Source organism: Triticum aestivum, chromosome 1A (assembly GCF_018294505.1).
Source record: "Triticum aestivum cultivar Chinese Spring chromosome 1A, IWGSC CS RefSeq v2.1, whole genome shotgun sequence".
Taxonomy (NCBI): Eukaryota; Viridiplantae; Streptophyta; class Magnoliopsida; order Poales; family Poaceae; genus Triticum; species Triticum aestivum.
The window spans coordinates 59,110,868-59,128,196 of NC_057794.1; the positions used below are offsets into that span (position 1 = coordinate 59,110,868).

A 17,329-nucleotide genomic window follows, 5' to 3' on the forward strand; every position below is an offset into this window, starting at 1 on the left:
CTAACTGGGTCGTGCCTGGGCCTGGGGGTGCAGCACGCGGGCCGGCACGACACGTCCCGTATAGTAATCGTGCCCTGGCGGGTCGTGCCGGGCCAGGCACGATTACGGTGGGCCGGGCCGGGCCGGGCCGGCCCGTTTGGCCAGGTATGCTTGTGGTGGTGGTGGTGGTTTGCCCCTGGCACGGTGTCACCGCTTCATTCCCGCGTTTCTAGGAGGTTTATGAGGTGCGACGTGAGACCGTCAATGCCAGTTGCGGTGGATCTTCGCGGCAGATTGGGGCACCCTTGATCTAGATAACGACGGTCGACAACGAATCACTTCCTCCCATGATCTGGCTGGCTGGTGGTCCAGCGACTGTTTGGAAGTTGGTAGGCAGCTTTTGCTGCGATGCGACATCAACAATGGTGGCGCAAAGCAGAGACGTGGTGGAATTGCAAATGGTGTGGCTACCGCTAGCACTTTTTTTGGCCACTTTTTTTGGCGTCGTTAACCCCCCCCCCCATCGCAATGGCTCTAGAGCACGCGTGGATGAGGTGTCGAGACTCCCATGAAAACATTTGACTCTTTGCATAATGCGGCGATATGTGTTCGCATGCATGCCTTTTTGTTCGCATGGTGATGCCCACGACAAGGTTATGCATGCGAGCGGCTGTCTCCGGGCATGTATTGCCATGGGATAATTCAGATTTCCTATAATCATGATGTGTGGGTATGCCCCACCATGCCACAACACCTTATTCAACAAAGTGGTGAGGACAACACACATGGTGATTTCGATTTGGTGGTGCACTTTGAATATTGGGTCTCGAGCTTCAGGGTGAAAACTCTAGATCCGACCTTCATTGGTTGCACATGCAATGGAGTCATTGGTTACACATGCAATGATATCATTGGTTGCACATGGCATTGCAAATGTCTAGTGTAATTGTTATCATTTTTAACATACTATATTTTCTAAAAAGGTGCACCTAGCGCTCTTGCGCAATTTCAGATACAATCCTAGCAAATACGATAATGAGTTATGGGTCTGTTCAGCCACCGCATCATCCCGAGACATGGATCCGCCATTCGGCCTTGCTATTTTCTTAAGTTACAGTACATTTTTATGGGCATTCATCCTGCCAATCAGAAAATAATAAAAAAAGATAAAAACCATCAGAACTAATAAACGGTAAAATGTGACTCTCTTTGCCGACAAGGTAAAATGTTGTCACAAGATCACAAGAGGAGATCAAGCCAACACTCCCAAAATTTACCGTTAAAAATCACAGAAAGAGAACGACATCAATTATTAAGAAAAAAGAATCGGCCAGTAAAACTGTAAACAAAACATGTGCTTTAACACCGGTGCACGCTTACGTGCGCTTCGATCGATTTAGTATTGCACGCGTGATTTGGGGTGCACGAATGTCCGATGGAGGGGTAAAGAAGAAAAAGGCAACCGTCTCCGGCTCCGGCTCCGGCCCGTTCCTTGTGGGTGCACCTCGTTTGCACGATGCGACGTCGTGACCACGAAGTGGGCTACGCATGCTTCGCCTTAAAACATAATTAACCAATTTAAAAAAATCAATTGACCAATTGTTAATAACTAGTACAATGGAGTGCTTTACCACGAGGGAAGCTTCCAAACCAGCCCTGGCGGCAAGGGCACGCACGTGGACCGACGGCACAAGAAAAAGGCAGATAGTTTCGAGGACGTTCTTTTTTCTTCTTCTCCTTTTGCTCTTAGACCGGGTTTAGCCTAGCTTCAAGAGATAAACTCCAAGAGACAAGACTAGGAAAGAGGTGGGCATCTAGAGCTGGAATATGCTCCAGGAAAAGAAGGGCCCTGTCAACCTCAGCCAATCCGGATACACATTGGTGCTGATTCTTTTCACTCATTAACTTTTTTCACGTATGGAAATTATTTACACAATATATAAATTTATAATGCATTCCTCGCGATTTACTGACATATTTTTCATGCATATGAACTACAGTAAACAGCTATTACGCCTCTGGAAATAAAGCTCGTTCCAAATTTTTCTATGTGTAGTAAAGTGATTATTATTCTTTGACGAAGTAGGTGCGTTGGTCAATGATTCACGATCTAACCTCTGTTTTCACAACCAAAACAGCTGCTCTGCGTTTGCTCTCTGCCGGTTTTGAGGCGATTTTATTATATGCGTGACATCAACCGGTCGACCGACGCTGCACGCTTCTTGGCCTTGGTCTTGGTTGGACGTCTTCCTGCCGTCTTCCCCTGCCATGGAGGATATGGATTGCATTTGAAACATGTAATCCGTGGGCAAATTTGGCACTACCTTTTTTTTTTGGTTTTTTTGGTTAATAGTAGTGGGAATTAGTTGTCGATTAGATATTTGCAAAGTTTGGGAGGACTTTAATGGCCAGCAACAGCTGGGGGCATGTGCGTGAAGGCGTGAAGGGGTCCACGGGTCACAGCTTTTTTGGCCGCGTCCATCGTTTCGGTTTGGTCAATCAATGGGCTGCTTCCCTCACGTGTCGCTTTTGCGTTCCCCCCCTCGTTAAATACCCGATTTCTTAGATTGTTTCCGAAGATTGGGTGCAAATGCATCAATGCCTTTTACAACGATTTGTTGGTTCACAATTGGTTTTGATTTTCCTTACGTTTGTTTCTCTAGAATGAGCTTATTGAATGCATCTTTTCTCTAAAGTTTACGTAAAATGGAATATATCTTTCAAATTTTGTAATGGATGCAAAGAGTTTGCCACACCACATGTACAGCCATATAGAAATTGTCCTGGGCTCTACATACAAGCTTCTGAAATCGCATTCTCTCCGCGGATTCAAGCAAACTTATTTACATTTTTTACAAAGCTTATTCACCCGCCTTTGGTTGATTAGTTGAGAATATCCTATGCTGCATCTGAAATGACCCATCTATTGCCTAGACGCCGGGCCAACAAAAAGTTGTAAACATCATTTTTTTTATCATTTACCACTCTGCATTAACCGATGTCTGCGTGGTAGGATTTCGGCGCAACTAGATGGAGATATATCAAATATCCTACTTTCCTGAGCGTGGAATTGCAAAAGTGCAATAAATATCTTAAAAGTTAAAAAATAGCCCATGACAGGTTGTCCTCCAGAAAATGCCGCCCACCTTCCCATTTCCAAAAATACCCAGAATGCCCTCCACTCCACCTATAAATAGACCCTCTCCCAGCGCTTAGAAACCTTCCCCATCGTCTCTACCTGCTTATGCATTAGAGCCCCCGGAGTTGCCTTCGATTCGCAGCTAAGTCCTGCTTTCTCCCTTCCCCTTCTTATTTCAGTCCCTGTAGTTTGGTTTTCCTTAAGAGTCTACTCCCTGTTCCGTTGCAAATAAGCCCCTGAGCTCTGTCCTATTCTAGCCTCAACTCCTTGGTCTCGGGAGGAGTTCGTCGCAGATTCGATCTAGAGAGCCTCCCCGCACCACCCATGTTTACCCTCCCCTTCCTCTGACGGCCGCCGTCCCCCGATGAAGCTGCGCGTCCGCTGCCGCTCCCACTCCTTCTCCGTCGCCTTCCTCTACTGGTTCTACGACTTCTCATGAACTCCTCGCCCCCCGACAACGCCGCATCCATCCAGCCTCTAGTTGATTAGATCCAGCCTCGTTTCTTCCACTTTCTTGCCTTCTTCCTCCCCACCATCAAAGAAAAGAGATCTCTTTTCTGGTTCTTGGATCAAGAACCCGACCGACCATGTCGTCGCCGTCGCGCCGGAGCTCCAGCCCCGAGAGCAACATCGACGGCGGCAGCGGCAGCGGCTCCGCCGGTGACGAGCGCAAGCGCAAGAGGATGCTGTCCAACAGGGAGTCGGCGAGGCGGTCCCGCGCTCGCAAGCAGCAGCGGATGGAGGAGCTCATCGCCGAGGCCAGCCGCCTCCAGGCCGAGAACAAGCGCGTGGAGGCCCAGATCGGCGCCTACACGACCGAGCTGACCAAGGTGGACGGCGAGAACGCCGTGCTCCGCGCGCGCCACGGCGAGCTCGCCGGCCGGCTGCAGGCGCTCGGCGGCGTCCTGGAGATCTTCCAGGTGGCCGGCGCGCCCGTGGACATCCCGGAGATCCCTGACCCGCTGCTCCGCCCATGGCAGTCCCCGTTCGCGCCCCAGCTGGCCACCGCCGGCGGCATGCCTGACGCGTTCCAGTTCTGAGCCAAGACAAGTCATGCCACGGCGACATTGCGCCACCGTGGATAAGGTTGATGATTACTGCTGCTGCTGCTGAAGAATGCTAGTACTACTAGTTTGTTTGCTTCATGTTTAATTATGGTAATCCTAGACCATCATTAGTACTTATTTTGTGATTGTAATCTTCCTATTGTCCTAGCCAGTGGATATGGATAAGAACAATGTCATTGATGTGTGGCGGAGCACAAATGGATTGTGCCTATCTTTGGGTTGATTTGTAATAACATCTTGACATGGAACCTATATATGTTTGCAGTTATTTAGCTATGTGTTACTTTGGCAAGCGTTTGATTGAATTTTATGAAATGACCCAAGTTGATTGTTGAGTGCTGATTATGTTACGTTTGTAAGTATGATATACCCCTTTTGCCAAAAGTAGATTACCCAGAGATTGTATCTGAAAGTATCAATGCACTCCTTTGTACCTGATATATGTGCTTTGAACCTGTGATGAGCGGAGAATTGCTATAAGGCCATAGTGGAGACGCCATGCTCTAGCATTTGCTGCTGTACGGATACTTTTGATGAAAAAATTGCGAGCCTGATCTTTTCTTGGAAATTTGCGTTGATTGTGATTAGCTTCTGTTTAGAACACGCAGTTTTCATTCATAAAAAATTAGTATTAGATTGGTCCATTAAGGCGTCAAGCTTCTAGTTTGCTTCTTAACAAAGTGAGTCGATCATTGGTTTTAGCTCGTTAAACTTAATGAGCTTACCTAACAAGCTACCGAATTGCACGACCAAATTTTAAGCCCCTAATACAACACAACACACTTGTTAGGCTCCTAATACAGCACAATGCATATTTTTTTATCTTAAATGACAACGTTTAATGGCATCTCGGGCTTTCTATTCCATCGAATCGACTCATTCCAGACTAATAACTAGGAGGACATCTCCTCCCATGTCACTATCTCCCTTGATAAAATCATAGCCGCACCACTGTCCTGTAGGCCCTTATACCTTGCACCCAAAGCAAAAGGGGTAACCCGTACTAACAAGAGCTCATGAACTTTAAACAAATATAGTTGGGCATGGTTTCGCTCATTAAGCATATCGAGCTTAACAAGCCGAGCAACTAGTTAATCCACCCCTAGGTGGATGTACATGCCTTGCGTGTCTGAAGTAGTGGCACGATGGTGAAGGAGGTTGCGCCGTGTGGAATATGGCTCTCTTGGTTCCTCACTAGTCATGGAGCTAGTGATTTTTGGATTTGATTGATTGAATCTTTACACTAGATTACTCATTCCTTCAATGACCCTTTGCTCTTGTTGGTGATGGTGGAATATTGTATAGATCGTGTATGAGGGTTTCTTCTTCCTTGGTGGTTTTTTTGGCGTCATTTATGATCTTGGTTTTTGACACAATTGATGCTTCTGTCTTTTCGTGTGTTGAAGCCAAATGTACATATATGATTTGATCTCCCCAGCCAACCTAAAATCGGATTTTGCAGCCGATGGTGGAGTGGTGGAGCGCATCGAATTCCGTTCTATTGAGTGTTGACAGTGTAGAAAAGAAGACTTTCCATAGTGTGTCGGGCTTGTCATTCAGTTGTAAATTGGTATTACCCTAAAAAATGTTGTAATTTGATGTCTTGTAATGTGGATCCGCAAGACAATTGCTTTTTTAGGGGGAAAATGGCACCTTAATTTCCTTTTATTTCATTTTAGGAGTATCCTACTTCGATTTTTTAGCGGAATTTCTACTTTCTTATGGACATGCCAATTAAGGCTTTTTTTGGGGGTAGAATTCAACCAGTGCCGCAAGAGACACGAACGAGGTGGCCCATGAATTAGTAGGTTTGGTTCATTGTTGGTCGACGAAATCCCATTACAGCTTAACTTGTGTAACTGTTGTTTGAAGGTTGAAGCCATGATGCCTTCTCTGAAGAAAAATATCCTTACTTTCCTATGGGCTCTAAACTGGGTACTTCTACTGTTCAGGCCGAATTTCAGCTGGGCCAAACCCAAATTTAGTTCCGGCTAATGATTGACAAGAACTGTAGCAACAATAATGGAGGTTTTCCTTAAAAAACAATAATGGAGGTAAAGCAAATAACGATATCTTCGGTCTTAAAAATCAGCTGGTATATATCCTGAGCCGCCACAGGAACCCAATCTCTTTGTTTTTTTGTCAATAGCTGTAGCAAAATTTGCCACAGCAAAGACAGTGACATACGATTTATGTATATACTTTCAAAGATGGAAAAAAAATAAACTGATACTTATTCACATTGCCTTTGATTCCTCCATATCCAGTGTGATTTCACTGGCAATCCCGGGGGATACAGACAATCTGATCACAGGTCACCCTGTAGTAGTAGTTTCAGAAAAGTTTTCCCTTGCAGCGCCCATGTACTACATACGTACACAATGATTGAGAAAATGATCATGGGGCTATTCATCGTTTGATGTACCCCTTCCTTGCTAGTCACACAACCACCGTGTGCAGAAGAGCTTCATGCCCGCGGGAAATGAGCAACTATCTCATGCTGTCCGTGCCGAAGCAGAGTGTCGTGTCGTAAGAGGACCCCCCTCCTCCTCCGGTAACGCCTTCCATGAGCGCGAATCGCATGTCCTCCGACGGCTTCCAATGCCGCTTCCTCTGGTTGACGAACCAGTTGTTGATCTGCCTCGGGTCGAGGCCAGTCATGGCGGCGAGCCTCACCTTATCATCTTCCTGCGAACATCACGGTATCTATCCATGAATGATGATCGTCGATCAAGGTTTGATGCAGCAGGGGTGGGAGATGTCATTGCCGGAAGAAAAAGCGCGAGGCGCGGCATGTACCGTCGGGTAAGGCCAGCGGTAGTGTGTGTTCCACCAGTCCACGAGAGCAAGCCGAGCATCCTTGGGGAGCTTCCCTTTCTTCCTCTTCTTCAGGAACTCGGTCCGGAGGTGGCTGAGGCAGCCGCTGTACTTGTTGAGCAGCATCTCCCTGAGCTCGCGGTCGGCCAACCGGGAGCTCTGCTCTTGCATGCCGGCGTCGGATGCACCGGTGTCCCCTGAGCATGGCTCGTCCTCCGATGACTCCACCATTTCATCTTGCATCATGGAGACACCCCAAATCAGACATGCATTTAGACAAAATGATGTGTGGCATCAGTATCAGGTTGCATGGCAGTAATACAGTGCACAGACAGAACTAGAACAGGACAACATCGATAAGCAGACAAGTGCAGATAATCACTTGGTTGCACAGAAACTACACGCACAGAAGCACATTCAGAACCCAAAGGTGCTGCTGGATACTTAACAAACAACAATATGGGAATCTGCATGCAGAAAATCTTCTGGAAAATGTCTCAAGAAAAGACGATCGAAGGAGCTTCAGAACTGGAAGTTTCTCCATAAGAATGTGCTATGCAGTGTATCTAGAAATATACTTCTAAAAGAGCACTGAAATGAATGAAACTTGATTATCGATTGGTTAATAAATCTGTAGTAGCAAGTATTAGTCTGAAAACCCAGTCAGTCTAAGAAAATGGGATGAAAATCAGGCCACTTTTATCTATCAACCCTACATGAATGAACAATGGTTCACAGCTAGAGCCAAACTGATTAGTTCAGCTTGTGCTTCGGGAAACAGAGACTATATAAGCATTCTTTCGGCATGACTGACGTTTTGTGGAGCTATTCCTACAGCTGCTGTCTCAGTAGGAAACACTTTCTGTACTACAATCAAGTCTATGTAGGCAAATAGCTCTTTTATATTGTGAGTGAGCTTCATTAGTACAAGTCGTAACTTCTGAAGCTTAAGTTCAGGAAAAAGTAACCTTTTTTCGAACCAACTGAGGCATCAGAAAAAACAACTTCAACCTATCTAATTTATGGATGCAACTATGGTTACGATTGGAATTTGTAGTGCCTGTTTGGTCATCAGTTGAGACTTCAAGAATTTGCAAAGCCAAAAAGATAAGAGGCATTTTGTGTATTATCTAGGCTTATTTGATTTTTAACATCTTCGACCTTAAGAAGCGGTTTACGAAAGAGAGAGAGCTCAGTGTCCAATTAGAAGCACTCGGAACTACAGCTTTGTTTAATTTGACACATAGCGGCTGGGCTCATACAAACCACATCGGGGTTGGTTGATGTTAATGAACTTGAGGTTGACGCTCTAGGGTGTAATAATAAAAAATAATAAAAAATCTAGCGGCGACATAAAAATGGAGCAGATGAGCCCAGGAGCAGAATTGGGTTTCCGTTTTGGCTCTAGGGAGCATATGCTCCTGGATGTACAGTAAATTCAAAACAGCTAGTAAATAAAATTTAAAAATTCTGATTTTCTTATAGATGTTCATGTTATTGTAGCAAGCCTGCTTCAGAATTTTCATGCGAAACAGGTTAGCAATGCTTCGTCAGTGAAAAAATAATTAAATGTAACATTTGGTGTTTGACTTCTTTTTGCATGGGTCAAAATGGTTAAGCTTTCCCCCTATAAAAGTTTTCAGATGTTTTTGACATTTGGAAAAAAACATTTTTAGCGCCGGGGAGCATGTGCTCCCAGGAGCCGAATTGAATTACGTAGGTGACAATACCCATATGGCTATCTGAGATTCCAACACTTAAATTTTTTAGCTGCAAAAAAAAAGAGAAAGAATCCAATTCTCATAAGCACATTGGCAGGTCATGTAATAAAAAAGAATATTTGGATGTAAATAATCTAGCTAGACAATATTACTGTGCACCTGCTTCATTTTAGCATTTGAGTTGTGCATATTTCAAAGTTCTAACAATAGGGCATCTTCATTGAAGTACCTGCCGGACTAACCAGCGGCCTATTTTTTTTGAGAAACAGAGTACAGACATAGATGTCCACATACACACACACACACACACACGCATACTCACCCCAATGAACACACACACCCTACCCCTATGAGCACCTCTGTTGAAATTGAAGTACTCCCTCTGTAAAGGAATATAAGAGCGCTTAGATCAATCTAAACATCTAAATGCTCTTATATTTCTTTACAGAGGGAGTACTATCATAAAAAACTGTGTACTATGCGGTGCAATGTGACATTTTGAATGATGACATGCTTAGCAGATCATTCTAACATTGTTTCTCACACCAGAATTGATGGAGGGGACACATTGAGTAGACACTAAAAGATGACCAGCTCAATTAGCAAAGTCAAAATATATGGGGGCTGAAACCATAATTAGAATCACATGTTGGGTGCACAAATTAGGCACAACCCGGCATTCTTGAATAAAATCAGAATAGACACACTAATGGCTTTCTTGAATCCAAGCAAACTATGCATACTGCTATGCATTCTTCAGGACTATCGTGTGAGCACTTACCATACTAGTTTGAACTATTGTGAACATAGTCAGCTATTTAGTCATAGCTCATACTCCCTCCGTTCCAAAATAGATGACCCAACTTTGTACTAAACTTAGTATAAAGTTGAGTCATCTATTTTGGAACGGAGGGAGTACATGTGACCTACCTAGACCAAACAAACAAAGATAAATATAGTATTTCTACTTAAGCATTGTCACACCAGTTTCATATGGCATCATTAACTCAGTCTTATCATAAGCTTCAACCAAGTCATTGTGTGTTCCTTTATATCTATATATTAACTAGGTAGATAGGCTACACATCACGAAGCACAACTTGTATGGACTATGGAGTTAGTGATTTAACATGCACGCAGACTAACTTGCCACAGTTTTTGTTAAAACTGGTAAATTTGATAGAAAACTAGGAAATTTCACTATATACATGATGATCATGTTTCATGCTCCTTTGTAGTACCCAGCAGTGGCAGAGCTTAGTGCGGGCCAGAGTGGGCCATGCCCCCCCAGGAAAAGTATTTCCTTATATTAACACCTCATATCTAAAACTATTTGGGGTCAAATTTGACATAATACAACAGATTACGCCCCCCCCCCCCCCCCCACAATCCCCAACTCCGCTTAAAGGTTCATTTAGACACCTGTCAAATCCCGTTGAAGCTCCGCCACTGGTACCCAGTACATTTCTACTTGGGTGCCAAATATATTAGAAGGTGGAAAAAACAAAACCGCAACTGTTTTGGCCACAAGAACAATTGTTTGATATGTGGTATATATAAGACCAATAACATGTTTAATATGTCCCAGCCATCATGATGACAAAATTTCCTTCTAACTTTATTGAACATCTGAAGTTCCAAAAACCTTGTGTGTTTTCACTACTCCAGACTCACATATTCATGATGGAAAGATGAGTAATTCATACAAACCCCTTTTCTTTTTCCCAAGAATGCAAATCAAGGCCACACTTTTGAGAACGTATATTTCGCATAACTATGATATCTGTGACATAACAAGTGCACAAAACCATACTTTTAAGTATGGATTTGACATAACTTGCACCTTCTTAGATATAGCTTTGCCAGCTTGTTAGCATTTATATTCTGTAGAAAACAACTTTCCACATAATACAATGCTAACAAGCTGACATTAAGCATTGGATAGCTAGTGGGCCTAGTTTTTCAACACCACCACAAATGCTAAAACCTTGGCTTTCTAATATGCTATGTAAAATGTGTTTTTTTACAAATTGTTTTGCTAAAATATGTATTTTTATGAGAAATCTCTGGAAATATTGATAGATTTGTAGATGTAGAATGGCTTAAGAAACAATTGCTCCAGGCTAAAACAACACCATAGCCTTGTTAATTGTTAACCACTTAAGTTCGTAAACAAGAAATTAAGATAAAATCCTACGATTGAAACTGCAATTACAAGATACATCTCCTACTTAGGGCATCTCCAACTCAGTCCATCAACACGCCCCTAAATATCCAGACCGCGCGGTCCGAACACTTTGTGCCATCCAGCGTCGTGCAGCAAATGTCTGCAGACCGGTCCGCACATCTGAATTCCCGCAAATCGGAAGCAAAGCTGGGGATGGTTTGCGGATGTTTGGACAGCCGCCACGTCAGACTCGGACACCACCCACACAAAAACCCAACTCGGAGCCCCGCTTTTCTCAATCCGTCCCTCCGCCCTTGTTGTGTATTTGCGTAGTCCGAGACCGACGTTGCCGCTGTACCACCTACTCCGCCGCCCAGACCTTGTCGGACCTCCATCGCTCCAGCCAGGCTCCAGCCCCGACTTGCCTACACCTCCCTTCCATCCTTGGTCTGGCCGCCGCCCAGGTACCCTCCGCCCCTGCACATTTCTTTCCATGGCGGACATCGTGCCTGGCAAGTGTTCGGCCAAATGCCATAGCCAAATTTATGGATGTTTTTGTTGTTTACTTTGAAGCAAACACGATGGATTCGGCCATGGAGTATTTCTATCGAACTTCCAAAGCATAATTTGGTGACGTTTCAGGAATTTATCCAAATGCATCAACAAATTCGGCATCGAGCAACTCATGAGCAGTTTCAGAATTATCTAGTTGAGCATTTGTTGACTATTCGAGGGGAGGAGTCAAAAATATATCCGAATAAGTTGAATACAATTTTGAATTATTTTATTGAAAGACTTCATGTTTGAATTGATATATTTATATTTGAATTGTTGTTGCATCAGAATATTTGCACAGCATAATTATGGACAAAGGCTGCCATTTATCTTTAATTATTTTATGTGCTCTGAATATAGGGAAAAAAAGACCAAGGGCGGACATTTGATGTATAGGGTTGGATGGCCTCCCCCTATACGTTGTCCACGGAGGCGTCTGGACGTGTCCTTGAACATTTGGGGTGTTCATCTTTTGATGGACGGCGTTGGAGATGCCCTTAGTAATTTGTAAGTCTATAACGCGCGTCTGAAAAAAATCTTCAGCCCATTATCTTCAAATGAGATTTCGTTAAAAAATAATCCCCGAGGCTGTCAAAACAGAAACAAACAAGCGTGTGTCTAGCTCTCAAGTAGATGAGAAATAAATATGTTTCATCTAACTTCTATACCGTTGGATTTTACCCGGAGATTTGTAGGTTTTTTCTTTTCTTTTGATTAATCAAGTAGTGTAGGAGTTAGATGAAACTTTGTTAATTTTCATCTCTATGTCAAACAAAAACGAACAAACAATACTATATTTACTTACCAGAAGTAATTCAACCAAGCTATCATATCAAGCACTGACGAAACAAAATAAAGTTCCGTGAATGATCAACAAGAAGATTCACACTTGCCCCCACAGCAACAATAAAAAAAAGCTTCGCCATTGGGAACCAGTGATTAACCAGCATGCAAGAGCAAGATTCTTTCTTTCCCAGCCTAGCTCTCTCTCAAGTTCCATCACCAGCCCAGCCTGCAAAGTCTACAAGTAGTAGGGTAGCAGCTACTCCTAGTACCTCACTAGCCTCTAGAGAGAGAGAGAGAGAGAGTGAAAAGGATCTGGAGAGAGATATGGAGAGAGAAGCATGCATAGGTAGGCTGAGCTACAAGGACGATGGAACCTTGGACAAAACCCTACACGATGTCCCGTCGTCTGACACGCCTGCGCCCCATTGGCATGGACACGATTTAACCTATCAAGAACACTCATCAAAGCCACATTCACACACAAAGCATCAAACACTTTCACACAATCGAATCCAAGGCTGCAGAGGACTGCGGCTAGCCGGAGAAAATCAAGGCGCGAGATGCAATGCATGTATGCATAATATGCATGCGGATTTTATACCGGAGTGCGGCGAGGTGGCGGTGGCTCCGCCGCCGCAGAGCTTCTTGAACTGCGAGCGGATGGTGGTGAGGAAGGAAGCGGCTTCGTCCAACGGCCGGGACAGCTCCACCTTGTACCGCGACAGCAGCCGGCAGTACGCCTCCTGCATCGTCATCTCCACATGTAATAACCAGCAAGAGCTAGCGCGCGAGGATAAGGGGAGTTAGCTGCCGTGAACTTGTTGTACCTACCATGAACTCGTCGAGCTCGGGGTCGAGGCCGATCTCCCCGGCGGCGGCGGCGGCGCCTCCGCCACGCCTCTCTGGCCGGCCGACCTCCTCCAGCAGCGAGGCTACCTCCGGCGTTGCTCCCACCTGACAAATCAAGAATCAACGTGGCAATTAATTCTTGGACGATGAGTGAGTGAGTGAACTAGCTAGCTCGAGCTACTTATGGACTACTACTACAGCATGCAAAATGGATTTGGACACGGACGGACCTTGCGGCATTCGATGTAGGCGGAGAGGAGGGAGGGGTAGCGGCGGTGCCCGGCGATCTGCGTCTTCATCAGCTCCGTCAGATCCGCCGGTGGCGGAGGAGGGGGAGGAGAGCTGGCATCACCGGCGACCCCTGACACCTCGCTGCAGGCCGCGTCGCCCTCGCCTCGGCGCGAGATCCCCGGGTGGATGCTGTACAGATCCTCCATCGATCTCCTTCTCCCCCAGGGTGGATGCTGTACTTATGCTTTTTGTCAGTTGGAGAATTTCAATCGACTACGGCGCCACGTAGTAGAGCGCGACGCTTGCGTGTGCGATACAATCATACTCGTACAACAGATGTTGTGCTACTTCATGCATATGCATGGTCGTGATCTTGGACACGCGCGGCCGATCGTTTGGTAGCCCGCGTATACTTCAGCCCGTGGCGAATCTTGGAAAAGAAAAATGAAGGGGTGCTCAAAGTGAACTGTGTGTAGAAAATGTTAAAAACTCTCAATTCTTTAGTCCAAATAAGGTTAAAAAACTGATATGAATACTAGTAATTTCTCTTTTCCAATTTTTGGAGGGGGCCTTGAGCCTGTCGGAGCCCCCCCGCTAGATTCGTCACTGATTTTAGCCAGGCTCGCACGGGAAGAAAATAACCCGTCTGGTTACCCGCATTCACTGTTGGGCTTGTATAGCACGAATATTAAAGCACACGAACATTAAAGCATATCTGGGTCTGCATGAAGAGAAACACTCAAATCGGTCATTTTTTGAAGCTAGACCCAAGCGGTGCAACTCTAAACACGTGGGTGTGGGCGGTTACACGCGTGGATGCGGTCCTGAGAAGTCGCGTTGTTTCCCGACACGTCGTCATAAATTACCCTCACCTTCCTTCCTCACCGCTCTCTCCCCTCTTTCCAACTCACACCGGCGGCGACGACCACCGAAGCGGCTGCAGACCTCCACCAGAGCGCATCGGCCATGGCGGTAAGTCCTCGCCCTCTCTATAGATTTACCGCTTTCGACTCGAGCTAGATTAGACGTGAGCACGCGATCGGAGAGTTAGGGAGGGGATTGAACACATCGTGGGTGGAGGATTGGATTAAAACACTGCCATCGATCGATTCTGCACGGATGACTTCCACACCCAGTGGGTGCTAGCGCGCCCCCACTGTTCAGCCGCAAAGACAAGAAGAGCAAGAAGACTCTACCGCAACCACGCGCTTCACGTCCTGCGTCCGCTCTTGATCATCCCGGACGAAGGTTTGCAGACGGCTCTCGCCTCCCCGGATCTGCTGGCGCGGGGCTTCCACCGCCGTGTCCTCCGGGTTCGCGGTCCGACGACAACCTCGCCGGCCTCCGCCCAGGGCTACTGCGGGCCGGCACCGGACCCGCTCTCCAACGCTCGCTCCGAGTTCATGATGACTTGCGGTGGCACCACCACCAGGGTATTGCCGCCTCCTATCGGCGCCCCGTGGCCGGCGTTGACCCCGGCGCGCTGTCCGGCGTCGCCTGCGCCGCGCCGGTCGGAGGGCGTCCTCCCCATGAGTTCCTCCCTCGGCCTCGTTCCCGGGCGGGGTGTCCACTATAATCTCCTTGATGTTCTCTGACTCGTCGCCGGCCAGCTACGCCTGCTCGTCCGGGTCAGAACCCTCCTCCATCAGCAGCCCGACGATCGTGTCGACCGGCGTCAGGCCTTCCCCCCACTCCGGCCAGGCCGGGTCCGCGGCGGTTCTCCCTCTCACCTCAGCGGCCCTTTGTCGGTGTCAAAACCGGCGGATCTCGGGTAGGGGGTCCCGAACTGTGCGTCTAAGGTCGATGGTAACATGAGACAAGGGACACGATGTTTACCCAGGTTCGGGCCCTTTCTATGGAGGTAATACCCTACGTCCTGCTTGATTGATATTGATGAATATGAATGTTACAAGAGTTTATCTACCTCGAGATCGTAATGGCTAAACCCTAGAGGTCTAGCGTGTATGGCTATGATAATCAGCCTCCTCTATCCGGACTAAGTCCTCCGGTTTATATAGACACCGGGAGGATCTAGGGTTACATAAGGTCTGTTACAAAGGAAGGAATCTACATATTCGGTCACCAAGTTTGCCTTCTACGCCAAGGAGAGTCTTATCCGGACACGAGTACAGTCTTCGGTCTTTGTATTTGTTGGGGAATGTAGTAATTTCAAAAAAAAATCTACGCACACGCAAGATCATGGTGATGCATAGCAACGAGAGGGAAGAGTACCATCCACGTACCCTCATAGACCGTAAGCGTAAGCGTTATGAGAACGCGGTTGATGTAGTTGAACGTCTTCACGATCCGACCGATCCAAGTACCGAACGCACGACACCTCCGAGTTCAGCACACGTTCATCTCAATGACGTCCCATGAACTCCGATCCAGCAGAGCTTCACGGGAGAGTTCCGTCAGCACGACGGCGTGTTGATGGTGATGATGTTGCTACCGACGCAGGGCTTCGCCTAAGCACCGCTACGATATGATCGAGGTGGATTATGGTGGAGGGGGGGCACCGCACACGGCTAAGGGATCAATGATCAACTTGTGTGTCTAGAGGTGCCCCTTGCTCCCGTATATAAAGGAGCAAGGGGGGGGGGGAGGCCGGCCGGCCCTCTATGGTGCGCCAAGAGGAGGAGTCCTCCTCCTAGTTGGAGTAGGACTCCCCTCTTTCCTACTCCTACTAGGAGGGGGAAAGGAAGGGGGAGAGGGAGAAGGAAAGGGGGGCGCCGCCCCCCTCTCCTAGTCCAATTGGGACCAGAGGAGGAGGGGCGCGCGGCCTGCCCTAGGCCAGACCTCTCTCTCTCCACTAAGGCCCATAAGGCCCATTATTTCTTCGGGGGGGGGGGGGGGTCCGGTAACCCTGCGGCACTCCGGTTTTCTCCGAAATCACTCGGAACACTTCTGGTGTCCGAATATAGTCGTCCAATATATCGATCTTTACGTCTCGACCATTTCGAGACTCCTCGTCATGTCTGTGATCATATCCGGGACTCCGAACTACCTTCGGTACATCAAAACACAAAAACTCATAATACCGATCGTCACCGAACTTTAAGCGTGCGGACCCTACGGGTTCGAGAACTATGTAGACATGACCGAGACACGTCTCCGGTCAGTAACCAATAGCGGAACCTGGATGTTCATATTGGCTCCCACATATTCTACGAAGATCTTTATCGATCAAACCGCATAACATCATACGTTGTTCCCTTTGTCATCGGTATGTTACTTGCCCGAGATTCGATCGTCGGTATCTCAATACCTAGTTCAATCTCGTTACCGGCAAGTCTCTTTACTCATTCTGTAATGCATCATCCCACAACTAACTCATTAGTTACAATGCTTGCAAGGCTTATAGTGATGTGCATTACCGAGTGGGCCCAGAGATACCTCTCTGACAATCAGAGTGACAAATCCTAATCTTGATCTATGCCAACTCAACAAGTACCATTGGAGACACCTGTAGAGAACCTTTATAATCACCCAGTTACGTTGTGACGTTTGGTAGCACACAAAGTGTTCCTCCGGTAATCGGGAGTTACATAATCTCATAGTCATAGGAACATGTACAAGTCATGAAGAAAGCAATAGCAGTAAACTAAAACGATCAAGTGCTAAGCTAACCGAATGGGTCAAGTCAATCATATCATTCTCCTAATGAAGGGATCCCATTAATCAAATGACAACTCATGTCTATGGTTAGGAAACTTAACCATCTTTGATTAATGAGCTAGTCAAGTAGAGGCATACTAGTGACACTCTATTTGTCTATGTATTCACACATGTACTAAGTTTCCGGTTAATAAAATTCTAGCATGAATAATAAACATTTATCATGATATGAGGAAATAAATAATAACTTTATTATAGCCTCTAGTGCATATTTCCTTTAGTCTCCCACTTGCACTAGAGTCAATAATCTAGATTACACAGTAATGATTCCAACACCCATGGAGCCTTGGTGCTGATCATGTTTTGCTCGTGAGAGAGGCTTAGTCAACGGGTCTGCAAC

At 46.3% G+C, this 17,329-nt stretch overlaps 2 protein-coding genes across 2 annotated transcripts; one reads left to right on the top strand and one right to left on the bottom strand.

Moving 5' to 3' along the window:
• The first annotated feature begins 3,184 nt into the window (after nucleotides 1-3,184).
• Nucleotides 3,185-4,457, top strand: LOC606369 (ocs element-binding factor 1). Its single transcript, XM_044602266.1, has one exon. The coding sequence runs from the start codon at nucleotides 3,706-3,708 to the stop codon at nucleotides 4,156-4,158; it is 453 nt and encodes a 150-aa protein (XP_044458201.1). The 5' UTR covers nucleotides 3,185-3,705; the 3' UTR covers nucleotides 4,159-4,457.
• A 1,939-nt stretch (nucleotides 4,458-6,396) lies between these two features.
• LOC123189785 (homeobox protein knotted-1-like 10) lies at nucleotides 6,397-13,675 on the bottom strand. The gene is made up of 5 exons (XM_044602279.1): nucleotides 13,311-13,675; nucleotides 13,063-13,185; nucleotides 12,833-12,974; nucleotides 6,985-7,238; nucleotides 6,397-6,873 (listed from the first exon to the last, which is right to left on the bottom strand). The coding sequence occupies exons 1-5, from the start codon at nucleotides 13,515-13,517 to the stop codon at nucleotides 6,676-6,678; spliced, it is 924 nt and encodes a 307-aa protein (XP_044458214.1). The 5' UTR covers nucleotides 13,518-13,675; the 3' UTR covers nucleotides 6,397-6,675.
• Nucleotides 13,676-17,329: the final 3,654 nt, after the last annotated feature.